General features: G+C 49.4%; 1 protein-coding gene across 1 annotated transcript; it reads left to right on the top strand.

Annotated features, from left to right (window-relative positions):
* MKRN1 (makorin ring finger protein 1) lies at window positions 1-26,532 on the top strand. Its single transcript, XM_006903685.1, is given in 9 exon segments — window positions 1-206; window positions 10,022-10,150; window positions 21,302-21,531; window positions 21,877-22,103; window positions 24,465-24,578; window positions 24,580-24,683; window positions 25,375-25,485; window positions 25,890-26,028; window positions 26,320-26,532. Coding segments are annotated over 9 exon segments (1,452 nt in total). The 5' UTR covers window positions 1-21.

Genomic DNA, 26,532 nt, shown 5'->3' with positions numbered 1-26,532 from the left:
TGCTGTGTGGGATAAACAGTAATGGCGGAGGCTGCAGCTCCCGGAACAACAGCCACAACATCTGGAGCAGGAGCGGCAGCGGCGGCGGCGGCAGCGGCCTCCCCCATCCCTATCCCCGCCGTCACCTCGCCGGCCCCGGGGGCTGGAGGCGGTGGAGGCGGCACCGACGGCGGCAGCGGCGGCTGGACCAAACAGGTCACCTGCCGGTGAGACGCGGTGCGGCCGGGCGGAGGGCGGGGGACCGGCGGGGGACCCACCTCGGCCGGGCCGCGTCAACCCCCGCGGGGTCCGCTCGCGCCGGACGGCGGAGCCCCGGTGACTCGGCGCCGCTCCCGGCGCGGTGGGTCCTTCCGCCCGGGCGCCTTGCGGGGCTGGCGGCGGAGCGGGGCTCCGAGCTCCTCCGGGGACGCACGGCGGGCCGGCTCCCAGCTCGAGATCGCCCAGTCCGGGCGGCTCCGAGCTCCTCCCGGGACACACGCCGGGCCGGGTCGCTCAGCTCCGGATCATCCAGCTCTAGATCGCCCGGCTCCAGGTCGGCTCGCAGCTCCTCCGCGGGGCGCACGCCGGGCCGGGTCCCAGCTCTAGATCGCCCATAGATCGCCCAGTGCGGCCGGCTCCCGGCTCCGGGTCTCCGGGTCCCCCGGCTCGGATCCGGCTCCGAGCCCCTCCTTCCTCGCGCGCGCCGCCCCCCGCCCACTGCTTTGTGGCCGCCCTTTGTACGCTGTGCGGCCGGGCGGTTCGGAGCTTTGTCTCGGAACCGGGTCGCCGCTCGGCTCAGCGCGGGCCAGCCTCCGGGTCCTCCCCGTCCGCCCGAGGGGCGTGGAGCCGCCGGCGCCTCCCAGGGGAGCGTTGCTCGTGTGGCTGCGGGTGGGGTGAGGGTCGTGAAGGAGGGGACCCGGGGGTCGGCGGCTGCTGGATGTGCGCGCAACCTGGACTTCTGAAAACGCCATCAGCAACTATTTAAATTTTTTTTGTCTTTTGGGAAATCCGGTTGGAGCTCTGGCCCTTATCGTGATGTGCTGATTTAGATGTAAACACAAGACAACGATTCCCAGTCTGCATAACTCAGTGTCCCAGTGAGGAGACTGTAAATGGACAGACTCGGGTTCTAAATGTGGTACATTTAGGGTATGCATAAGAAACTTGATTATTGCAGGAATCGAATGTTACTGTTATGTGCCACCGAGTCATAGTGACCCTGTGTAACTGTCCTGAGCCAGTCTCGCTGACTTACACCCACCCCCATTGCCCGCCTACTGTGTCAGTCTGTCTTATCTGGGGTGGACCTCGCCTGCACTGTCCCTCCACTCTTCCAAGCATGATAACCTTCTCCAAGGATTAGGCTCTCCTAGCCACATGCACTTCAGAAATCCTAGCCTCCAAGGAGAAACCTGATTTCACCCTCTACAAGACAGACCTATTTGTTTTCTTGGCGGTCCATTCAAGACTCTTCTCCAACACCACAACTCAGAGGCATCAAGTCTTCTGTCATCCTTAGTCATTGTCCAGCTCTCTGAGCACAGCAAGTAATTGCAAAGACCATGGATTGTATCAGGCACACCTTAGACTGGTATCGTGGCTTCTCAGTACTCTGAAGAGGTCCCTGACAGCTGACTTACTTAATGCAGTTAGCAGTTTGTCCTTTGATTCCCTGACTGCTGCTGGCAAGAGTGTTGATTGTGGAACTGAGCAAGCTGTGACTGTTAACAACCTCAGTCTCTTCTCCTTCCATCATGGTGCTGCCATTTGGCTCAGTGGTAAGAATCTTTGTCTTCTTGATGTTGAGCTTCAAGTCATATTGAAGACTACAGTCCTTGACCTTCTGCAGCAAGTGCTTTAGTATAAATGCTGGTCCAGGTACTTTATAATTTATCTCTAGGCTTTTAAGAAGGAAGGTGAGTAGAATATCCCAAGGCTAAGAATTTTTTTTATACCTATTTTAGGAATCAGCTGTTTAAATCTGCTACTTTTCCTTTTTTCTACCCAACAGCAACTAGTTGATTGATTGTATTAAATGAATCAGTGAAAAAATAACTAGGGTGACCATTTTCCCTGGGTCTTTAGACTCTCTTTCTCTGGCCGCCCCCTTCCTCCCCCTGCCTGGGCTTTACCTGTCGTCTTAATGGGTCTGGAATGGGAGGCTGACTTGGCGCACATCTGGTGCACGCCTGTTCCTTCTCCCCCTGGCAATGGCCTTGTCAGTGCTGTTCTAAGACCTAAAATGTCTGTGCTTCCCTTTAGGATCACTCACTAATGAAATATCCCAAATGGTTTCTGATCAGAGGGATTTTTTTTTTTTTTTTTGGTCCCCATGAACCAAATAGATTGACATATTTAAAACTGCTATGTAATTGTCTGAACAAGCTGGAGGTAAGGGATATGTATTTACAGAAACACAGAGAAGTGTCTTCATGGTTGCTTGAGGAAATTACCTACTTAAAGAAATCTAGGTTCCTTGGCATTTCTTGGGTTTAATGTTTGACATTGTCGTTATATTAGGTCCTCATCTTGATTGGATTTTTATTTTTTTTTTAAATCTTGTTGTGTACTGTGGAATCCAATCCGGCCGACGTGCTGGTGCATTTGAACTGCAGGCCAGAGCTCCCGTAATCTGGTTTTTTTAAAGCCTCCAAGTAGTGTCAAGTATGTATCCTACTCCCTCCAGGCTCTTGTGTTAATCCCTCTTCATTGCTGACATTGACTGTTGATAAGCCCACACTTAAATGAAACCAAAAACCACCCTGCTGTTACTTTTATCCCAGCTCATAGTGACATTCATTCTAGGACAGAGAACTGGGGCTCTCAGGCCACGTCCTTTAGGGAAGTGGGTTACCAGGTCTTTCTCCCCTGGAGCTGCTATTGGTTTTCTACTGCCAGCCTTTTGGTTAGTTGGTAAACCTTTGACCACTGTACTGCCTGGATTCCTCACCTAATGTTGTTGTTGTCACTGTTAATATGTGCCTTCATGTCGCCTGCAACCTATAGTGACCCTGTGTACAACAGCCCTAAACCCTGCTTTATCCTGTGCCAATCTTATTTTCTCTGACACATGTACCCCTTTACCACAGTCATTACTAAATCAATCCATCTCATAGAGGGTCTTCGTCGCTTGCGCTGTCCCTCCACCTTTCCAAGCATGACATCCCTCTCCAAGGTCTGGTCCCTCCTTGCAACATGTCCAAAGTATGTCAGATGAAGCTTCAGAATCCTTGCCTCCAAGGAGTAGCCTGGTATCACCTTCTCTAGGATGAACCTGTTCTCTTAGCAGTCCATGGCATATTCAGTACTCTTCTCCAGCACCACAGCTCAAAGGCATTAATTCTATCATTCCTAGTCATTGATGAGAGACCACAGAGCTGGGTACTAACTGATGAATGGGTGGGCAGTCTCCTCCCGTGTGATTTACTGCTTCTGAAAACCTGCAGGAGGGCATGGAACAGCAGTGTCCAGAAGAAGCCTGTCTTCCAGGAGAGTTCTGGATGGAGGTGTGGTTTAGATTTGTAATCTCCCTCCCTGTGGCTTCCAGAGCTGGGAATTTGATTCGGCTGTTTTCTTTCCCCAGGGTGTAATCCTTTTAGAAGCCAGGCTCTTTGGTGTGAATGTTTGCATTTAACTGCCAGAGTCATACATAGTCTCTTGATGTATACCGTTGTTAGTTCTCTTGAAATAATCTCATTTTGTGTTTGATTTCTGCCACTTAAAAAGCTATTGTCCTGTTCTCAAGAACTGTGTTCTGCTGCCCCCACCTGGCTGTTCCCATTTCTGAGTCTCCTTAAAGGAATGGAAGTCCTGTAACACTTGCAATAGTGACTGGGTTGCTGCTAGTTTCCTGGAGTGGGTGCGACTAAAACAATTAATGCTTCAGGGAAACTTGTTACTTTCCCCCAGATCACTTCACACTATGTCTGTTGTAGTCTATGACACATGTTGTTAACCCATAGCTGACCCTCCTGTGGGTTTTCATAGGCAGTTAAGAGATTTCCCATCCTTACCTGTGGAGCAGCTGGTGGCCTCTGTAGGATAGGATAGGGTTTAGCTCTATTATTCATAGGGTGACCCATAGTGACCTTATGAATAACAGATCTGAACCCTGCCCTGTCCTGCGCCATCCATTGTGGCAGTCACTGTGTTAGTCCATCTAGTGAAGGTCTCCCCCCCATTTATGCCAACCCTCCCCTCTCCTAGACACAGTCTCCCTCTCTGAGAAATAGCCCCTCTTAACAACATGCCCAACGTATGTGAAAGGAAGCTTTATCATCCGCTCCAAGGAGCACCCTGGCTGCACCTTCTCTTAAGATGTAATTGTTCTTTTGACCGTCCATGGGGTATTCAGTACTTGCCTTCAGCACCACAGTTCAGGCATCAGTTTTTCTCCTGTCATCCTTTTTCATTATCTAGCTCTTGTGATTGGCAAGGCCATGGCCTGAATGGGCAATACCGTTGTCTTCAAATTGACATCATTACTCCTCAATAATTTGGGGAATTACCTAACTGAAGACAATACATCTCCTGATTTCCTGACTGCTGACAACAAAGGTGTAGATTGTGAATCCAAGCGGATTCAATATGGAATCGTTGACAACGTTAATCTTTTCTCCATCTGTCATGATATTGTATATTGGTACAGTGGTAAGAATTTTCTTGACATTGAGATGCTCTCTATATTGAAGGCTGTGTTCTTTCTTTAATCTTCTTCAACAAGTGCTTCAAGTCATGCTCACTTTTAGCAAGCAAGGTTGTGTTACTAATGCAGGTTATTGATAAGTCTTTTTTTATCTTTATCCTTCTTCATTGATTCTGTCTTCCTGAATAATTTACTCAGTATATATATAGAATAGGTATGAAGAGAGGATACAACCTGGACACACTCCATTCTTAATTTTCAACCGTGGAGTGTTCTCTTACTCTGTTTGCACAACAGCTTCTTGGTCTAAGTCTTGCATGAGGACAATTAAGTGCTCTGGGATTCCTCTTCTTCTCAATGTTAACCATGATTTGTTGTAATCCAAAGCACAGATAGGCATTCTCATAATTTTTTATGTTCAGCCAGGATCTATCTGATATCAGCAGTGATCTCCCTAGTGCCATGGCCTCTTTTAAATCATGCGGTTCTCTATCTATGTACTGTTCTAGCCGTTTCTAAATGATCTTCAGCAGCATTTTGCTTGCATGTGATATTAACGTTATTTTCCATAGTTTACTCATTCTTTTGTATCCTCTTTCTTGGGAATGGCAACAAATACGGATCTCTTCCAATCAGTTAGCCAGACAGCTGTCCTCCAAATTTCCTGGCATGGACTGGTTTGCCTACATGTAATCCTAATGTCTTTTTCTTTTGAAGATGATTTTTCACTTTTTTGTTTTACTCCCATGCTTTGTAATCTATTTCCTGAAAAGAATCCAGCTTCTCATGTTTAAAAAAACACAACCCACCAGCTTTTCATGTTTGAAAAAAAGAGAGAAAAGTGGTCATTTCTAAATTTAGTTTTAAACTTGAGCTACCAAATATTGTGCTTGGTGGCCTAATTGGTTCAGACTTGCCCTGCCAGCTCAAAGGTGGGCTGTTTGAATCCACCAGCTGTTCCTCAGGAGAATGCTGGATGGTTGCAGCCTCTGAAAACCTGCTCAGGGTCTGCTGGGGGTTGATTCTGATTCGGTAGCACGTAATAATAATAGAAATACCCACCCTGTCCCTGCCAGTATTTTGTTTGTTTGTTTGTTTCCACATATGTTGTTTGTTGACTTATGTTTATCAGGAGTTGTCAGTGTTTTCATGGTTGTGTCTGCTGGTCTGCATGTGCTTCAGCCCTTGTCTTCACACAGCCACTCTTGAGGTACTTTGTCCTCAGGTGTTCTGTCTAAGGGAAGCCGAATATCAAATTTAATAATAGTAGACCAAATGCTGTTTCGGGAAATGAGGGAAGCTTGATTGCCCACCTTGTGGCAATGGGGCAGTCCCTAGGAGTTAACATTGTTCTTAGTTTGTGTCAAATGAATCCCTCACTCTTGAGATTAGCATAAAGAGGAACTTGGTCTTATCTGTAAAAGACTTTACCATTATCCTTTGTTTTGTACTTCCTTGTGATTTTACTTTTATTATCTTACGATTCTAAAGAAATACTCAGAAAAGCCTGGCTTGAGTCTTCAGTCGAGAACTGCTGACACACACACACACACACACACACACACACACACCCGTTTTACGCTCTCTGCTCTATCTCATTCCTGGCTGTTTGTCTCTTTATTAATAATTATAAAATTATTCTATTCTTTGGGACCCTCGGTCTGTAACACTGTCCTTGTCTCCCTGCTGACCATCTGTTCTTAAAGCAAGTAAGTTATTTTGGTCTTTCAGAAAGTTTTGACTATGTATGTGTAATACAAGTAATTTTCGAGAAATTCCTTGTCTAAGTCGTGGTTATGCTTACTTTAATTTTGTGATTGTGTGAGTGTGTTTTGGGAGGGATGTGGAGGCAGCCACGTATGTGACATGACCTTGGAGAGTGACCACACCTGGAAGGAATGTTTCTCGTGGTGGCTCCCAGGGCACCTGGCTGTCTTCTGGGGTTTTAGGGAAGTTTAAGCCTGGTGTGTGCAGGTGCCGTAGGAGAACAAGAACGGAATAAAGCCTGGACGCTTCCCACTTGGAGTTTATTGTTTGGTTTAAAGAGCAGGATAAATACACACATTTAAAATGAAATATCCAACTGAGAAATGTCATAGCAGATGCTTAATGCTGACTTGGTTACTGTTTTGTAATGTCTGGAACCCCCAGAGAGGTGGCTTTAATGTGTAGGGTCCTCTTGGACCCTCAGTGTTATGCGTGGGCTCCTGTTGCACCCTCGGTGTTCTGTGGGTTGCCCGGTACGTACTCTGGTGCTTCATCTCTGAGAGGCACCACAGTGGGGGTTACTAGCCAGTTGTGCTGTTCTCAGTACTGGACAGTGGCTGCTGGGACGCTCAGACTCAGGAGGTGGTGGGCACGCTCACAAAAGGCCTGGCCTTTATGGACACTTTGGTTGTTTGTAGAATTTAAAACCATTGTTTTGTTTTTTTTTGTTTTTCCCCCTTTCCCCAAAACCATTGTTTTGAGGGGCTGTGTTGATTGAATTTTCCTTTTTTCCTCTTTTCTCTTTGTAAGTCTCCCTCCCCATGGCAGGTGGGTGGGCTCTGAGGGCCTGCGGGAGGGTGGTAGGTATCGTTCTGGATTTACCGACCATGTAGCTTCATTAAGAGACCTGAAGTAGGTGCAGACTCAGAAAGAGCTCGACGTGCTGCTCCCTGGAAACAGTGCAGCAGGCGGCGGCTGTTGGAACTGCTGTTCAGTGTTTCTGGAGGTCCTGCCAGGGCAGGTGCCCTCACCTCTGCTTGAGTTCCTTCAGAGCAGCCTGATCCTTCAGCCTTCTGTGGAGCCTGATCTATCTCAGACCTGGAGGCGGCCAGCTCTTGTTCCGACTCCTCCTTTTACCAGGTGGGGTCTCAGTTCCTGCCCCTTCCTGACTGATTGGCCCACATGCACCCTTAATGTGTTTCAGAAACAAGTGTGTGTAAGTCATGGGCGGAGCAGGCCGCTCTTGTGAGCACAGTACCTGCTGGATCAGTGCGTGTAGGGTTGAGGGCCGCACAGCCAGGCAGGGGTGGAGCTGGTCCTGAAGCCCACCAGCCAGGTGTTACCCTGGTAACACAACACCTTCATATGGCTTCGTGAAGCTCTTCCATCTCTGCAGTCTGGGCAGCCAATGCGGCCTGCTGTGCTCGCTCTTCTTGGATTGGCATTCCTGTGGGCTCCAGAAGCCTGCCCTCCTAAAGCCATCAGGTGTGTCGTGAGACACCTCACCTGGAAGGCAGCCGGAAGTAGTGTTAGAGGATGGGTCTGATTGTGGCTCTTCCTCTTTCCAATTCTTCTGTGGTATCACTGCCTTCAGGTAGGGTAGTCAGTGCACTCTGTCCTGGCCCAGGGCCCTCCACGCCTGCCTTCCTTCCCTGGGTATGTGGGCCTTTGTGCTGGCTGCGCCTCTGTCCGGCCACCGGGCCTTGGTGGGCACTGCCCCTTGGCTTCCTTTCCTTGTCAGTGTAGCTGAGCACCCCCATCTTAGCCCCAACCTCACTGCTGGGCACACCTCAGTGGCTAGCTCTTCCCCTTTTGTGGGTTCCCCTGTGCACTGACTTTTTCTCATAGCACTTGTCGCAGGACAAGGTTTCTGGGATTGTCTCCTATCCTGTCAAGATCTGGAAGCAGGACTTGTGAATGCCTAACTCTGCTGCGTGTGTGTATACATACCCCAGCTGTGTGGGTGAGAGTGAGTGTGTGTGTATATGTGTCCCCTGCACAATGTAACATCCTAACCTGTCCAGAACACAGAATAGAAACTTTGGCACACTCTTCAGCAATTGTCAGGGGCTAAGAAGTCCTAATCTTCCTTGGAATGTTGAGTGAAGGCAGTAGTGTCAGTTGGGACTCGTGGTGACCCATGGATAAGGCATATGGCCCAGCAGCTTTTCTTGGTTCTCCTCTTTATAGGAGCAGAGCCCGCATTTTCCCGTGGAGCTGCTGGGCGAGTTTGAAACAACAGCCTTCAGTTAGCGTCCAAGCACTTGACTGTGATGCCTCCACCAGGGATGCAGATCACCATAGCATACTGTGGTTTAACAACAGACCTGAGAGTTTTAGTCCTAGGCCTCAGGTTTTGGAGTTCTCGGAAGATCTTTCACAAGTCTGTAAATGGTAGCACCCACCTTATTGGCCCTTTCAAATTGACAGAGCTGTTGAAGGTATTGCTGACGGTCCTGTGAATAGCGTGAAGGGGTGGACCCAGGGCTAGACAGGAAACAGCTTGTCCCGCAATGACAGGGCTTCAGATGAGCACCTGTGCTGTTGAGGGGTGAGGGTGAGACTCTGTGTGCCAGGGGTGACAACGTATACTGGAGGTGACACTGCACAGCAGTGGTAACACTGTATAGCTGTGAGTGACACTCTACCAGGGTGACACCTGTCTAGTGGGGATGACACTGTACATCCCGTAGTGACGGTGTACTTCTGTGAGTGACTGCGTAGCTGTGAGTGACACGGTGTGATGGGCAGTGGCCCCGGTACGGTCCCTGTTTCCAGCACTTGGACTGAGCTGTGGAGTCCACGTAGTCGGGGAATCCTACAGCAGATGCACAGAGGCAGCTTGAACAAGTGCTACAAGAACAGAGTTGTGATTCTCACAGACTTGTTTGCCTTTAAAAGCTTTTAGTTCCTCATCTCAAAAAACTCAACTGATGTGGTGTTGGCCGTGATTCGTCAGTGCCCCTCCTTGGGTTCCTGAGGCTGTAAATCTCAGGAGCTGATTGCCCAGTTTTTTACCTGGAAACTGCTGGTGGACTTGAACCGCCAGTGAGGCCACCACCCTGTGCACCCGGCCATCAGAGCTGCCCACCATGCTCATCTGTGCAGGACAGACAGTCTCTTGATAAAGGTGGTCTTAGCCCAGAAGGCGGGCCATGGGGTCCTCCAGCCGCCTCTGCGTGCAGCAGCAGGTTGCTGGGGTGAGCACACCTGAGCAGATGGGGGTGCATGAGTCCCCGGAGGCAGCTACCTGGTGTGGACGCCGCTGGGTCTGCACGCTGGGCCTTAGGGGAGCTGTGGGGCTGTGAGTGAGGAGCTGATACACCGTCATTTCATTTGCCCCTATTTTTGAAGGTCTTTTTTGTCTTCCCCTTGGTGGCATTTGAAGAATTAAAACAGTTCCTTGTGGACTGTGCACTTTCCCCCCTTCTGGTCCACCTGAGTTCCTGCGGCTTTGAGGTTTCCACAGGTGGAGGGTCTGTGGTTCACAGGTGCAGGAGGAGCTGGAAGGACCTTCTAGGGCTGTAGTGTGACAGCCGTGATCAGGTCACACGGGAGGCGCAGCACCGGCGTTGGTGCTGTTGGCTGGGGGCCTCTGCTCGTCTGAGCTGTGCAGCTGCTGGGTGTGTCACCATGACTCCGGAGCACCATCATCTTGTCTAAGGTGGCTTTGCTGTGCTTGTCCCACAGGTATTTCATGCACGGGGTTTGTAAGGAAGGTGAGAACTGTCGCTACTCACACGACCTCTCTGACAGTCCCTACGGTATTGTGTGCAAATACTTCCAGCGAGGCTACTGTATCTATGGGGACCGCTGCAGGTAAGGCTCTGGATGTGTGCGCCTGTGGGGCTGGCTGAAGGCTGGGTGGGGACAAGAAGGGAGCGAGACATAGAGTCCATTGGCTTATAATTATCTGTACTTAGAGTGACTGAATATTTGTAACCAGAGACACGAAACCCAAGCTCACTGCCGTTGAGTCTACCCGGACTGATGATGATGCTTTAGGGCAGAGAGAGAGTGGGATTTCAAAGGCCGGAAGTAACACGGTGCTTCCACCTCCTGTAGGTGGCTAGTGCTGTAACTGTGGTGCCAACAGCGCTGTGTGTGTGATGTATCTTCTGGTTGGGAGTCTGCAGGTGGGGAGCAGGGGAAGGGATACAACAGGTTTGTAACTGGTGCTGGGAGCCACCTTCTCCTGACCCAGCCCAGGCTGCACGGGTGTTTATGGCTTCTCAGCCTTGTACCTTCCCACCAGGCATGCATTCTGGATTAGCCGCAGCCCCCGTTCGTGTGTGGTGTAGAAAGGGCTTGTCGTTTCATCTGAGTCCTGGAGCTCAGCAGACTTATGGTCACACGCTCAGGACGGTCTCTCTCTTCCCACAGGGAGCATTGGTGGCCTGTCCACCGTTGTCATTGCTCACGGGGCTGGAATCTGATCCCTGCAGCCCCAGAGTGGCATCTGAGCCCCCTCTTATCTCTGGAAAGCTCCCTGTGTTCCTGCCAGCTGCTGTTAAGCATGTTGCCCTCAGATTTCGTGGTTTCAGTCATAAATGTGTGCTGTGTGCACCGTTCTTGGGGGTGATGTGGCCCTTGTTCCTGGCTCAGGGCCTCTCCTGAAGTGACAGGCCAGCTGTTTGCCTGGTTGGAGTGCTGCTTTACTGTCCCTAGACTCAGCAGCTAGCTTGCCCCTAGGTGGGTGACCAGAGAGAATGAGGCCACAATGCCTCTTGTGACCTCAGCTCTGAAGTCATACACTGTCTACTTTATTCCACTTACTACAAGCTGGTCTCTAGTCCAGCCCAGCCCACATCTGAGGTGGAGGGGGTAGGAACTAGTCTCCACCTTTTGAAGGGAGGCATGCCAAAGAATTTGTGGGCCTGTTTTCAAGAACCAAACTCGGTAAGACTTTTTGGCAAAGGCCCATTTAAATGTATTGTTGGAAAAAATGTTAACCAAGTCCTCAGTTCTCATGCTTAAAGTTTGTAGATGATGGACGTGTTTGTTGGTGGGCATGGAGTGCTGCTTTTCTTCAGGGGAGCTGGTGAAGGGAGGGGGGACTGTTTTTTTATGACTAGGAGAGCACAGGAATGCCCCCTGAGGTATCTGAGTGCAGGAGCTCTGCTGGGGCAGTGCTTAGGTGCTTTACTGCTAACTGAAAGATCAGCAGTTCAAATCCATTAGGAAGACGTGGCAGGCTGTTTCCATCATGGCTGCAGCCTGGGAGGCCTGCACTTAGTGGTCCTGTCATGTAGGACTGCTGTGAGTGGGAGCAGCGGAAGGTTGAGGTTTTTAAAATCCAGGGTTACTGGGCATTTTTCACTCTGCTGTTTATTTCTTGCTAGTCTGGCTGGAAGGAGAAACAGTGCTCACTTCCCGTAGGTAGATGTGTGTGTGTGTGAAGCATGAGCAGCCAGTCTTGTGCAGTCACAGCCTCAGCGAGTCACTAAGTCAGCAGGCCGTCCTGCTGGGAAGGAGCACTCGCTGGTGGAAGGGCGACCCTGTGGGCCTTCTGCATGGAGCGGAGCAGGAGTCAGTGACTGGTCAGCCTGCCGCCGGGAGGGTGCACTGGAGGAGTTAAATGACGCCTCTCTGAAGTGCCTCAGAGGGGAACATGGGGTTGGATTTAGGTGCGGGTTGTGTGCAGCCAAGTTGGAACTGCCCCGTAGCTAAGCCTCTGGTGTGTTCTTTGTTTTGGGGTGTTTTAAATTGTGATTTTAACAAAATTTACAGAAAAGTTGAATTTTCATTTATTCATTGTTGCATATTTTCTTTCTTACCTTCCCCAGTTCACTTTAAAAAAAATCATTGTTGCATAATTTCCTCCATCCCTCTCCACCCTCTTGCAGTCCACTTTGCTGTGTACTTATTCTGGACTGTTTCGTACATTTTTTTGAGAAAACGCCATACTGACCCCCATAGTGGTTGTACCATTTTGTACTCCCACAAGCAGTGCATAAAGGTTCCAATCTCACCACGACCTCACCAGCATTTGTTGTTTTCTGCTCTGCTGAACTTTGCTATTGTTATTGGGGTGAGATGATACCTCATAGTTGTTTTTATTTGCGTTTCTCTGAGAGCTAGGGATTTTGAACATTTTTTTCATGTGTTTGTTTGCCATCTGAATGTCTTCTTTAGTGGTCTGTTCATACATATCCTGTGCCCACTTCGTGACAAGGCTATTAACCCTTTTCTGGTTGAGGTGATGGAATATTCTATAAATTTTAGGTGTGATTCCCCTACCAGACTTGTCAGCACCAAATATTTTTTTCCCAGTCTGTGGCTTTCCTTCTTACTCTTTTGGAGGAGTTTTTTGATGTGTGTGGGGATTTGATTCTTAGAAAGAAGGTCCCATTCATCTATTTTATCCTCTCCTGGTTGTAGGTTTCTCAGGATGCTTAGAAGACTGTTTGTTGTGGATTAGAGTTCTTCAAGCTTTGATTTTACTCCCCAGTGAGTTTTTCGAGGCATTAAATCTCACAGGAGGAGATTGCTGCTCCTTCTTCCCTGGAGTAGCTGGTGAATTACAGTGCACCCCAAAGCCTAGAACCACTAGCCCCAGGGCTCTCCTAGCTTTATGTTATATGCAGGAAAACATTTGCTGATTTGACAGCTTCTCCAGTTGCATCTTCGTCACATGACAACATTCTTCAAGTTGTACAACCATGCTCACTCTCCTTTTCCAGATTTTCCACCTCCCTCACTGCTCCCTCACATACGTTCATTGTCCTTAAGGTTGCTGCACAAAACGTGTGGCTTACACAGCAGAGGGGTGAGGATGGGAGGGGGGAGTAGAGGGGTGAGGGTGGGAGGGGGGAGCAGAGGGGTGAGGGTGGGGGTGGGACAGAGGGGTGAGGATGAGTTGGAGCAAAACTATAGAGTTGCACAATTTGGTGGCTGAAGGGAGGGGGTAAAGTAAATGGGAAAGATCTCGCAGGGACCTGAAAAGATAGGGTTAATGGTCATAGTCCAATGGTGACTAATTTTATAAAATGTAATGAATGGGAATGCTTATATGAAACAAAATGTGAAAGAAGAATAGTGTGAAACACAGGGTATATGAACTTTGTAAGCTAGCCAGTATAAAAGAAGGTTTTTAAAACCCTAAATCCAATAGCAGTGTCTTCCCCCTCCAGTTTTGAGGATGGGAGGCTGAGATGAGGCGATCAGCACAGTCACTTCCTGCTGCAGCTTTGAGGGGAGTGTCGCTGGCAGACTTGCTCCAGGAGAAGTCTTGTAGAGGGCCTGCATCCAAGACCACTTGTGCCTTTTCACAAATGATACTGGGGTTGTTTCCTCACGCATCCTCCACCTCTCACTGCCTGGTGGTGCTGGGTGGTACCTGGTGGCCATGACTCCTACTTCTGCAGTGCCAGGTGGTATACCTGGCAGTCGTGACTCCTAACCTGGCAGTGCTAGGGGGTACTGGCTCCAAGTTTGGAAGTGGCGGCACTGCTGTTCAGTCAGAACACGTCTTTTTCTGGCCTGTTCTGCGTGTCAATAGACTGCTGGGTTCTGGCCCCATGTACAGAGTGCCCTGAGGTCCAGTGCTGTTTCAGGACATGCTCTGGGGAAAGGGCAGGCCAGTTAGAGACTTCTGGCTTCCCTCGGGCAAGCTTGGTCCTGTGGATCTGTCAAGGCACATGGTAGTTTAAAGGCGGACATTGGGCTATAGAGTGATAGAGGTGAGGCATTGTCAGCCAGCCAGTGGGAGCGTGTCCTCCTGCCTAGAGCGAAAGAGAGGACCATAGATGGGGGATTAATGCGATGTCAAAATATTTTCTGCCGAATACAAGAGAAATGCTCAGTATTGGTTTCTCAGTTGCCTCAGCATTGATTCATCATGTAACACTTTTCTGAAAGGATCGTAGATTCTGTGATAACTCATTGAAGAATTAATATAGTAACTCGAGCAGCCCAGTGATGAGACGGATTGAGGCAGCGGCTGTCAGCGTGGTCTTGCACACGCCTGCTCTTGGGTGGATGATCCAGGGCAGGGCAGGACTTGGTTCTGTTCCACATGGGGTCTCTATGAACTGGCTGCAACTCTAGGGCACCTGAACACCACAGGTGTGCAGGTTGTCCTGTCCCTTGGAACTTGGGAGCAGCCATGGACAGCTGTCAAAGGAACAAATGCATGACCGTATGAGGATGACCACGTCTGCCTTCACCGACTCCGCAAAGGAGCACTGTCCCGAGTCAGTAACTTGGAGTGTGTAAAAATCAGTCCTGTGGGAAGACGGTCCCCCATGCTGCTAATCACAGGATTCAGTATTGGCTGCGGAAGTTGTGCATTTTATTAAGCAATTAGGTTGGAGGTGGCGGGAGAAGGCAAAGGACATTAAATAGTGAGAATCCAGGTTCATCCAACAGCCCAGATAAACCACTGGTTTCCTTGGTCGTCTCATAGCAGCTCCAGGTTAGCTCTTGTGTTTCCAGGGCTCCCTCAGGCTCGCCTCGCTGTAGTGTCTGCAGTCTGTCCTGCTTCTGTGGCCCCACAGGTGTTGTGATGGTGTTGAAGATGCTGTTTAACAGTGACCCAGCTGTCTGCAGTTGAGGCAGCTGAGAACACTTCCCCAGAGCAGCCCAAAGCAATGGCTAGAAAAGTCATTTTCAAAAGTCCTAACACCACAGCAGCACACAAAGGGAGAGGGTGAGATTGTGCTCCAGAGAAGATGTTGTCGTGGACACGGGTATTTGGGTTTGCGTGTAATTCCCAAACATATATCTCCACTCTGCCTTGGATGCAAGGAATGAAATCCTTTAAATTTATTTATTAATTTCCTTTTATGTAATTGTAATTTGAGCAAAGTTTACAAAGCAAAATGGGTTTTGATGACTGTTGCTTGTTTGGTAACTGGTGATAATCCCCACTGTAGCTGCACACCTCCCTCTCTGTCCTTGTGATTCTTGTGGCCCTGAATCCTCTGTCCTGCTCTCCTGCCTTCTGGGCCTTTTCCTTGGGCAGATGCTGCGCCTTCTTGACCTCACTTGGTTATTCGAAAGAGCGAGCGCTCGCCGTTGATGGATGGAGCTCAGCTTCCAGCCCTGTCGGTTGTTGCCTCAAGGTTGAGGCAGGAGGGGTTAGCTTGGTTCCAGGTTCAAGGGCTGACTGAGGGCTGTAGTCTCCGGGATCCCACCTCTTCTTTTATTCCTGGCCGGGAAAGAACCTATAGTTGGTCTCTAAATGACTGCTCACCAGCTTTTAAGATGAGATGGTGCTCCCAAGCAGACCTTTGTGCTCTGTGTTACACCAAGTGTTGTTGACCTCCGTCCCCCGGGATGATGGTCCCAAGGCCCATCACCAGCAGCTGGCTCCCTCAGAGTGTTTGAGATTAAGTAGCTTACCTGGCTTTGCCCTGTGGGCTGTACTGTGCACATAGATTTATTTACAGCGGATGCCGACATGGACGTAGAAATACCTGCCAGATCAGACCGGCATGCGGGTCTCATCGTCCCTGTCTGTTCCGTTGCCTGTCTGCCTGCGTATCTACTTGTCGGGGAGTGTGTATTGTTGCTCATTCTGCAGGATTACGTGTGCAGTGGTGGTTATAGGAGAGTGGCAGGTTATAATCCAGATCAGGAAAATTATAAGGTTCTTGAGTCAGAACAGCTTCTCAGGTGTGCCTGCAGACTTCTGACCTGCCCGTGGTTCTGGGCACTGCCACTCGGGTCTTTTCCGTTCTGCCAGCTGCAGCGTCTGCCCCTCCACACCACCAGCAGGAAGCCTTGACGCAGGCCCTCAGCACGTGTCCTAGATGTGTGAGAGCTGCAGCATGAACAGGTGAATGAAACAGAAAGGTAGAAACAATCCAGTGTCCATCAACAGGTGAATACATAAACTGTGTATGTACACAAGGAAATAAACTGTGAAACTCAGGAATAATGAAAACTTCTTGAAACGTGGATGGATCCAAAGGACATTGCCCTCGTTCATTCACAAAAGGACTAATATTGTTTGAGTCATTATTATGAAAAGCTAAAGAAAGAATCATTCCTGAATAGATAACGAGGGGAAGAGGGGGAAAGGAGAGTAAAAATTAGTGAGTAGATAATAGGTGGAGGAAAAGGCAGTATGCCGTGATGGGGTGATCAGCACACCCCCAGGGAATATGTGGGGAGAACCACAGGCACCAGTCAGCAAGGCGGCGCCTCTGTGGAAGGGAGCTGCTGGCATGTTGGAAGCGGCATCCTTTGAGGTCTAAGGCTCTTTGCACAAGATGGACTTAGACTCAGCACCAGAGGTTGGAGAGGACTGGAGGGACATAACACAGACCTGGACTAGAGCTGCAGCTCCACCTTCCCAAGCATGACGTCCTTTTCTAGGAGTAGCCTCTCCTAGCAACATGCCCAAGATACGTGAACTGAACCATCACCATCCTTGTCTCCAAGAACACTGGCTGTACCTTCTCCGAGACATACCTGCTTGTTCTCTTGGCAGTCCATGGGAGTTCAGCACTATTCTCCAACACCATCTCTCAAATGCATTAATTCTTCTGTCATTCTTATTCATTGCATAGCAGGTGATTGGAAAAATCCTGACTGGTAGTAACAGGGATGTTGATTGTGGATCCAAGTAAGATGAAAGTTGTTAATTTCAACCTTTTCTCCATCTGTCACTGATGGTGCTTACTGGAGCAGTGGTGAGGATTTGTTGTCTTGACATTGAGAGATAGAATCAACATTGAAGGCTTTTGTCTTTGATCTGCTGCACCAAGTGCTTCAGGTCCTCACTTTGAGCAGGGTTGTGTTATCTGCATGTTGCAGGTTGTTACTATTGTTCCTCCAATCCAGATGCCACATTCATCATAGAATCTACTTCTTGAATAATAGTAACTCGGCACACAGATTTAGCATGGAGGTATGGAGAATCTTGACACATGGTTTTCCTGATTTTAAACTGCATTGTTTCCTTGTGCTGTTCACACAACAGCATCTTGGTCTAGGGATCCCACTCTTCTGTCTGCCACAGTAATGGAGCCCTACAGGGAGATGGTGAGGCCAGAGAGGAAACATGGGCTCTTTCTGGCTTTAGCGTGGCAGGCTGAGTGTGTGGTGCCACAGCAGAGGTCACTCATTTAATTTCTTATTCAAGTATATTTTTCCTATTGTTTTTTATTTTATTATTATTTATACCAGTAAAAAGAAAATAACTATTATTATTATTAATAATAATGTTTTTCTTTTTCAGGCATGGTTTTCCTTTGTTAGATTTGTCAGTGACGTCAATTTTTATTAATCCTTTCTAAGAACTAACACCTAGGTCTTACTGGTTCTGTTGTTTTTCGTGGTGATTCCTACTGTAAACTATTAGTTCTGGAGACTAGAATTTGCTTATTGCTCTTTTTTGACTGATTGTTGGAGACGTTGTGAGTAAGGTGCTGACAATGGTTCGTTGGGTTTTTTGGCCGTGTTCCAAAGATTTTGAATGTCATTTGTTTCAGGGACTCTTTAAATTACATTTGTTAATCTCTCCTGTCACCCAGTAGTGTACTCTAGGGTGTTTTGTAGTCCCTTCTCCCTTTGATGATCCTGCCGCTGATTTCTGATTTTATAGCACTGTGATGTGAAAAGATGCTTTGTCGTATTTCAGTGTTTTAATATATTGAGACTTGCTTGTTGTGGGACCTAACATATGACCTAACATATTCTGGAGAATAGGTAATGGAGGAAAATGTATATTGTGCTTGTTGGATGGCATTTTCTATTTATGTTTATTAGACAGATGACTTGCATTGTTTAGTTTCCCTGTTTGTGATGAATTTCTTTTAAGTTAATTCTGCCCTTAATGCAAAGTGGTTGATATTTCCTGCTATTATTGTGGAGTTGTCTGTTTCTGTACTCAAGTCTGGTAAAGTTTAACTTAATTGTTTTGGAGCTCTGTCATGGAGTGGTGTAGATACTATTATAGCTTTTTCCGCCTACTCAGTTGACCCTTTAATCACTCTGATTACAGTGTTTCTTTGTCATGCTGCTTTTTGCTTTGAAATGTATTTTATAGGGAATCAATGTTGCCAATTCCTACTCTTTCTGAATGCTGTTTGATAGGCTTCCCCCCACCTTCCTATTTTCATTGGAGTTGCCCTTGTGTGTGAGAGGATTTAGGGACTCACACCTCTGGTTGCTTTTTAGTCTCAGGTGATTCTGTGTCTGGTTTGGGTTCTGTGTGATAATAGTCATCTGTGTTCATTTCGGATCTTTTCTGTCATTGTTTTTTTTCTGCCTGAAGAATTCTAGTATTTCTTTTAAGGTTGGTGCTGTTTCACAGATTCTTTGCCATCCTGTTACCGCCTTCTTACTTGTGGGGTTTCTTCTGCTGAGAAATCACCTCTCCTCTCTCATTGTTTCTCTGTTGTAAAGGACCCTGTATTTCCCCAGTCTTCTTTCAGAATGTTTGTAATTTTGGATATTTTTATTATAATTTTTTGTTTGGAGTCTCACTTATTTGTGATTGCTGAACCTTTTTGGTACTTTTACGTCTTTGTAATATTTGGGTAACTTTTTCCAGGAAATCGTCAACCATTTTCTCAATGCCTTCCCCCTGCCCTTTCTGTCTGTAAAGGTAACAGACAAGTTACTCCTCTTGATGGTGTCGCACATAATCCTTACACTTTCTTCATTTTTCTGCCTTTTTTCTGATTATTCCTTCATGTTCCTTCAGGGCTTCTAATTGTTCGTTTATTTTGTCAATTTTGTCTCCCCACCCCAATTATCCTTTCCCAAGGGAGTTCTGGTGACGGAAGGCTGAGAGGCTGCGCTGCCGTCACAGAGACGTTGAGTTCTAATCCGTCAGCTGCTTTGCGAGAGGAGGATGGGAAATCTCCTCCCGTGGGATTCACTGCCTCTGAAAACCCGCCAGAGGGTCAGTTCTGACACTTCTCCCCAGTTAGTCTAGATCTTTGTTGTCTTTTGACACCTTGTGGTGATGGAGTGTTGTATTACTATGCTCTGACATCCTGAGCCATGTGAGAGAGTGCTGTGAGGTACCCTCACCTGTCAGTACTGTTCTTGTACCTCCTGACCCCACCTCTCCTGTCAGCCAGCTTCCAGTGTGCTCGCCACTGTAGTCCTGGGCTTTGTACCCATCAGAAACGTCTTCAGAAGTTCCAGTTGATCCGTTGTGCTCGCCACTCCACCTCTCTCTCTCTGGCCATTTTCCGTTCACTTTCTTTATCCAGTTGGTATTGAACTACTTCTTTTTTTAAATTGAGATTTTAATCAAAGATTTCTTTTCATTCATTGTTGCACATTTTCCTCCCTGCCCACCTCTCCCTTCCAGTTTGCTTTTCTCTTTGAAAAGGAAAAAAAAAATTCCTTCATTGTTACACAATTCCCTCCAGCTCCTTCTCTGGACTCTTGTCATGCAAACATTAGAATTCTTTATCACTTCTTTTGAAATTTTTAAATGCCAGGATTACTATCAGCTGTGAAGCACCCGGACTATTGTTGGTCTAGCCTGATTGTCCCACAAGCCCTGTTCTCTAAATTTAAATCATAATTTAAGTACATGTTTTCCCCTCAGAATAAGGGTTTAATTTTATGTGTTCCTCTTTGAGAAGAACTCACAATTTTAAAAGTTTTAAATAAATGCTCATCTCATGTCAGGAACCTTGTTTATTTTTTTCTTTTTAACTTTCTGTTGTGATTTGAGGGAGCTCGGTGGCTTAGTGGCAAGGAGTTATGCCGCCAACCCAAGCATCTGAGGTTTGAATCCACTGTGGGATTCTCCGTGGGAGAAAGATGAATTGCCTCCTCCTGTGTGATTCACAGCCTCTGAAAACCCGCTGGAGGGTCAGCCAGGAGTCTTGTCCAGTTGACGGTACAGCAACAGCAGCAATAGTAGGATTTGCGTGAAAGCTGGCAGAGCACGTTGATTTTCTGTGCCACTCTTTGTGCACGTTCTGTTGTAGGACATTAATTACGTCCCCGCATTCCATGGCTCGCCTTTCCTGTGATCCCCTTGCGTGTCTGGTGTTCTGCTTTCTGAGCTGGGCCCCTCTCGTCTCATGTGCTGCTTCCAAGGAGTGTGCTCCCTGCGGTCTTGATCACCTTGGAGGCCTTGTTGTTTGACAGAAAGTTGAACCACTGGAGTGCGTTTCTTCCAGGCTGAAAGCTTCAGTAAACTCTGTAGTCTCTTATCAGACCATAAACCCAACTCCTGTGTTTGTGTGCTGCGAATGAAGATTTACAAAGCAAATTAGTTTTTATTCAACCCTTGTTACATATTTGCTTGTATAACATTAGAGTCCCTACAATATTTCTCCTCCTTCTTTCCAGCAACTTTAGTTTCATTCTGCATTTTTCTCTTACTCTGTTGCGGACCCTGTACTGCAGTCCCTTTCAGAGGCTCTTGGAGGTGTGGTTTAGAGGCAGATGGAGTTAGGTGTCTACAGACCACACAGTTTGTATTATGTGTTTTCAGAATACTTTGTTTTCCTTTTAGAATTGGGAGCATTTTCATATGTAAGTAAATGCTGCACATTTCTACTTACAAAGTGGATACTGGCCTTGCTTTGATGGCTCCATCAACTAATTTTAGTGGTGTTACTAAGGGAACTGAAGCTTGCCATCTCCAAAGCCACATTGGTGTGGAGTTTGAGTGTGGTGCCTGGGCTGCAGCAGGCTGGGCACTCATGGCCTGGAGCCCAGTCTGACCTGGGATGGTTTGTCAGGGAAGGTCACACACCACACATGTCGCACATGAGTGGCTGGGTTTGCTCTCCTGGAGCAAGGCAGGCTGCATGGCCTGCAGAGCCTAAAGTGGCTGCTGGCTGGACCTCTCTCAGCCCATAGTCTACTGTCTTGTACCTCTTGGTACTGGACACATCCCTAGCTGTCCCCTCCAGGTGCACAGGTGTGGGAGGCTGGCCCTGGAGCTGGACCCCAGGTGGCTCTGTGCATACTGCGAGTGGAGGGCCAGGGCAGACATCGTCCTGCCTTGAGACAGTGACCATGGCCTCTGGTGTCTTTCAGATATGAACACAGCAAACCACTGAAACAAGAAGACGCACCTGCTGCAGACCCCACTGGCAAACCGGCTCTGACTGCTCCCTCCGCACGCTCGGCTACAGTTGGGACGCTCGTTGACATGAGCGCGGGCGAGGCCGAGTCAAGAACGTCAAGCTTTGCCACTGTTGGGGCAGGTGCAGAGGACTGGGCCAACGCCATCGAGTTTGTCCCTGGGCAGCCCTACTGTGGCCGAAGTAAGTATTCTAAGGTGGCTCTTGGAGAGTTGGGCAGCGTGGAGCAGATGCGGGGATTGGGGAACCGCATCACATACTATGGCCAGAGGAAGTGATTCCATATGGCTGGTAGGCGGAGTGGAAGACTCCGTCCTACAGAAAGTGATGCAGACGCTTTGGAAGCCTTCTTGTCCCACTCCGTGTGTAGAATTGAATTTCAGTTGCAGCAGAAGGACCCAGAGCAGTGTTTTTCTGCACACCTAGGCAAGAGGGCCTTTGCTTTGGTGGTGCTGTTACTGTTCTCTTGAGCCACCCCAGTTCATGTCCCCACCTCACCTGCCTCAACCTCTCCCCTCTTCGTTGCAGCCGCCCCTTCCTGCACTGAAGCACCCCCACAGGACACAGTGACCAGGGAGGACCCTGAGAAGGAGCCGCCCGCCGTTGAGTCCAAGAAGCAGCTGTGCCCCTACGCCGCAGTGGGCGAGTGCCGCTACGGGGAGAACTGTGTGTACCTGCATGGGGACTCGTGCGACATGTGTGGGCTGCAGGTCCTCCACCCGGTGGACGCTGCCCAGCGCTCCCAACACATCAAGGTGAGGGTGGGTGTGTGCGTGCACACGGTGTGAAGCCAGGGCCCTTGCAGTGGCCAGGCTGGGCTTTGTGGAGAACTGCTGAGACAGCGTTCCGTCCTCCCCTGAAGCACGGTGTGCTCGTGACTTCCTGAAAGGCATTTGTAAGGAGTCCCTTTTCCACAGCCTCTCAGTCTATGTGGGCTTTTTTTTCTCTTCTTTTAAAAAACACAGTGGCCTTTTGAGGCATCGTCCATACATGAGGCCACTGGCTCTTGTAAAACATGTATTTCATTGGTTTTAGTTGGTTTCTCAGACTCGTCCAGCTGTTGTCAGGCGCGTCTAACTTGGGAAAGTATTCATCACCCCAGGAGAAACCCTACACCCCATTATTCCTCCTTCCAGCCCCTGGCCCCACTGGCCCCTGTTGAGATGGCCTCAGCTCTCTTCCTTGATTTGTCTCTGGATGTTCTTGTACATTCCTGTTATTGGGATTGTTCGAGACAGGGTCACTATTCCTGCAGTGGTCACATGGTGTGGTCAGGACTGTGAAGCTGGACAGGCATCAGGACAGCGGTCTGGCTGTGTCCTCAGGCTAGGATTGCTTGGCTGTCCAGTAACTGCATTTGACTGTGAGAGGCAGCCAGTTTGTCTGCATCCCTCTGGCAGTGTCTTGAGTCAGTCCAGGGTTACCCCCACTCACAGCATGTGTTTCAGTTGGGGAGATGTTGTATGGCAGACCTTGCAGCTGCAGGCACAGGTTTTCTTCTGTTCATCAGTACTCACCTGTTTAACACAGTTTGGGGGAGGAGCGGAGTGAAGTGTGATACATTACAGGCCTTGTTTGAAACTCTGTCTTCCTAGCCTCCTGCTGGACTCCTGTATGCGTTTAGGCAGGTTCAGCCCCGTTTGGTTTTTTACCGATGTATTGAGAGTACTGAGAACTCTGTGGCAGAGTGAGTGGACAAGCACTTGGGCTCAGCAGCGTCCCCAGCTGCGGAGGGAGATCTGGCATCTCCACCGCCTGCCAGCCTGTGGGCAGCCCTGGGTTTCATGGCGTGGCAGGTCCACCGACTCCTTAGTAGTTGGCTTGGGGGCCTCCTTGGAGTAATAATTCCTATCTTTAAGGGTGTTAGAAAATAGAAATGATTTTTTTAATAGATAAGAAATTAGCTAAAGTGGTTGTTAGAGGGGATTAAAGATGACTTTTGTATTTTGAGTATTTATTTATTATTTATATCATTATAAATTAGAATTTTTATGTATTTTTTTTACTTTTTTATAATAACCCTGCTTCCTAAAGAAGAAGAGTGAGATCCACACAAACTCAGCCTGACCCACGGAGGCCCTCAGGACAAAGCCAAGCCAGCTGAGAGTGGCTCTGACTAGGGCAGAGCATAGCATGTGGAAGCACCCCAAAATGGAGGGAAGCTGGGCTTTCACTGTTCATAGCAGTGTCTTCTAACATACCGAGTGTCCATCAGCTCACGAACTGATGCAGAATCGGTGTGTGCGCAGGCGGGGCAGGAGGGGAGGGCTGAATGGGCTCCAACACTGGTGCGCTTTGGCAGTGTGGTGCTGGGGGGAGCGTCCAGAAAGAAGGCCGCTTGTCGTCAGTGCCCTTGATGTGGATTCCCGTGGCGAGAGGACAGGACGGGGCTGTCTGGAGTCAGAGGGCCTGGGGAAACGGGGGCCCTACTTATGTGTGTGGGTATAACTTTTTTTTTTTTTTAAATTTTATTGTCTGTGTGTGTACCGTCAAATCAGATCTGACTGGTACAGGAGGAGATTGTCCTTCCTTCTCCAGCAGAGCATCTGGTGGATTCAAACTGCATGCCTCTGGGATTGCAGTGCAGCTCCTTTCCACTAGGCCACCAGGGCTCCCTGTGGGTTTTATTTTTGGGGTGAGAGTATCTCCCATTGGGAGTATGTGTGATGGCCATTTGATTTTACACGTTCAGTTGATGGTGTGTGAATTGCGTCGCAGTAAAGCTGTTATTTTTAAAAAGGCAAGTGAACACCCTGGGCCTTTCGCGTCCCCAGTTCCTTACGTTTATTATGTTCCCTTCCCCCACCCTTACTCTTTCCTGACAGGCTGTCATTTGGCGCCTTAATCCTATTTCATTCTCCAGCTCTAAACCACTGTGCAGACAGCTAGTCTAAATGCTGTCCTGAGTGGACACAGCAGGGGTGGAGCTGCGGGTAAGACGTCGGGGTCGCGTCCTGGTTCCTCACGTTGGTTTCCGATGTCAGCACAGCCCGTCCTCCCGGCGCACGGGGCGTCCCCTCCAGCACTGCTCTCCTGGTGGTGTGGCTCTGCACTGAGGCCGTGTCAGCGGGCAGGGGCAGTGCCTGACCGCACCCCGTGTCTCTCACTCTCTGCAGTCGTGCATCGAGGCCCACGAGAAGGACATGGAGCTCTCGTTCGCCGTGCAGCGCAGCAAGGACATGGTCTGCGGGATCTGCATGGAGGTGGTCTACGAGAAGATCAACCCCAGCGAGTGAGCGCCACTTCGGCATCCTCTCCAACTGCAGCCACACCTACTGCCTCAAGTGCATCCGCAAGTGGAGGAGTGCCAAGCAGTTTGAGAGCAAGATCATAAAGTGAGACTCCTCCCCACCTCCGTTCGTGCGTTCTCTTTTGGGAAAGACTTTAGTATTGTGCCAACTTCCAACCTGACGGACCGCATTTAAATGCATGCATTTTATCTTGAAGCGGGGTGTCTTCTCTGTATCTCAGCTAGCTTCTAGGTTAGTTGGTCTCTCTACGTTAATTTGAACAAGGGAACCCTGTGTATCCGTTTAGAACCTTTGTGCTTTTTCTGAGGGGACTGTGTTGCGTGGACGAGCCCGTGGCGGCTTGGGGAACAGACGTACTAGCTCTGAATGTATGTTTCCTACGCTTGGCATTTTCCACTTTCCAATCCATCCATTAAGCTAGCCGATAACCCACCATCCTTGAAAGATTGTTCTCATAACTGAGCTAACGGCATAATCTAAACAGAGCAAAGTTACAAGAAATAAATTTATTTAAACGAAAGCAAAAGGAGTCTGTGTGAAATGTCTTTTTTGAGTTTTGGTTTTGGTTTGGAGTTTTTTTGGTGAGCTGACTAGCCTCCGAGTTGCATTACGCAGACGCTCGGCTGCCTGTCGGGCCCAGTCAGTGCCTGGGCGGGCCTCCCCGGAGACGCCCCACCTGCAGCTCAGGGTCCAGCTGGGCACCGCGCACAGGGCTGTCCTGGACAGCGCGGGCCTGCAGGGGGACTCGCACTGCAGCCTCTCCATTGTTTCCCAGGTCCTGCCCCGAATGCCGGATCACATCTAACTTTGTCATTCCAAGTGAGTACTGGGTGGAGGAGAAAGAAGAGAAGCAGAAACTCATTCAGAAATACAAGGAGGCGATGAGGTATGAGCACGGCAGCCTCTTCTCACGCTCGGCCCTGCGGGGCCTGGGCTCACTTTGAACAGAACAGTGCTGCGCTATCTCCTCCTCCCTCCTCCCTGCCCTCTGACACCCCAGTGCGGCTGACCCGGGCACCCCGACAGCACTGGCCCGCCGTGGGCGGGCACCGCTGTGACTCAGTGCCGGGCTGTGCGGCCCGGGGCTGTGTCACAGCGGGGTCCCTGCTGCCGGTGGCCTGCATTAGCTGTGCGGGCTGTCCGGAGGCTCCTGTGCGCACGCACACCTGTGTCAGGCGCACCTGGGGAGGGCTGGAGACAGGTGTGCTGGCTCGGCCCCTGCCCGGATGCCGGCCGCACCACCCCGAGTCCCGTGTGTGTGAATAAGGGTTGCGCTGTTTTCCTTTCCAGCAACAAGGCGTGCAGGTATTTTGATGAAGGCCGTGGGAGCTGTCCGTTTGGAGGGAACTGTTTTTACAAGCATGCCTACCCTGATGGCCGTAGAGAGGAACCACAGAGAGACAAAGTGGGAGCATCAAGCAGATGCCGGGTAACTCTCGTGTTTTTCTTAAAGGAGGGGATGGCCGCGCTGCGTCCGTGGAGCCCCCGTGCAGGTTGGGGTCGGGGTGAGACTGGAGTGGAAGGAGGAGAGGCCCTTCCAGCACCGGGAGGGCAGTGTGACGACAAAGCCAGGCGCGCCGAGGGAGGAGCTGGCGCTGTGGAGAAGGCCGCTGGCCGCGCCTGCCCACCCGCGGTGCGCTGGACAGTGCCCCCCGACGCCAGCCCCGGAGAGAAGAAGCCGCTGGCAGAGCTGCCCCCATCACGGCCTTGTTTTTTCCAGGCCCAACGGAGGAACCGCTTCTGGGAGCTCATCGAGGAAAGAGAGGGCAGCCCTTTTGACCACGAGGAAGAGGTGGTCACCTTCGAGCTGGGCGAGATGCTGCTCATGCTCCTGGCGGCGGGCGGGGACGACGACCTGACGGACTCGGACTCGGAAGACGAGTGGGACTTGTTCCACGACGAGCTGGAAGACTTCTACGACTTGGACCTCTAG

Source organism: Elephantulus edwardii, unplaced genomic scaffold, assembly GCF_000299155.1.
Source record: "Elephantulus edwardii isolate Elephantulus edwardi_28Jun2011 unplaced genomic scaffold, EleEdw1.0 scaffold00055, whole genome shotgun sequence".
In the NCBI taxonomy this organism is placed as follows: domain Eukaryota; kingdom Metazoa; phylum Chordata; class Mammalia; order Macroscelidea; family Macroscelididae; genus Elephantulus; species Elephantulus edwardii.
The sequence above is the reverse complement of the archived record's forward strand: the minus strand, read 5'-3'. Positions and strand labels throughout refer to the sequence as shown.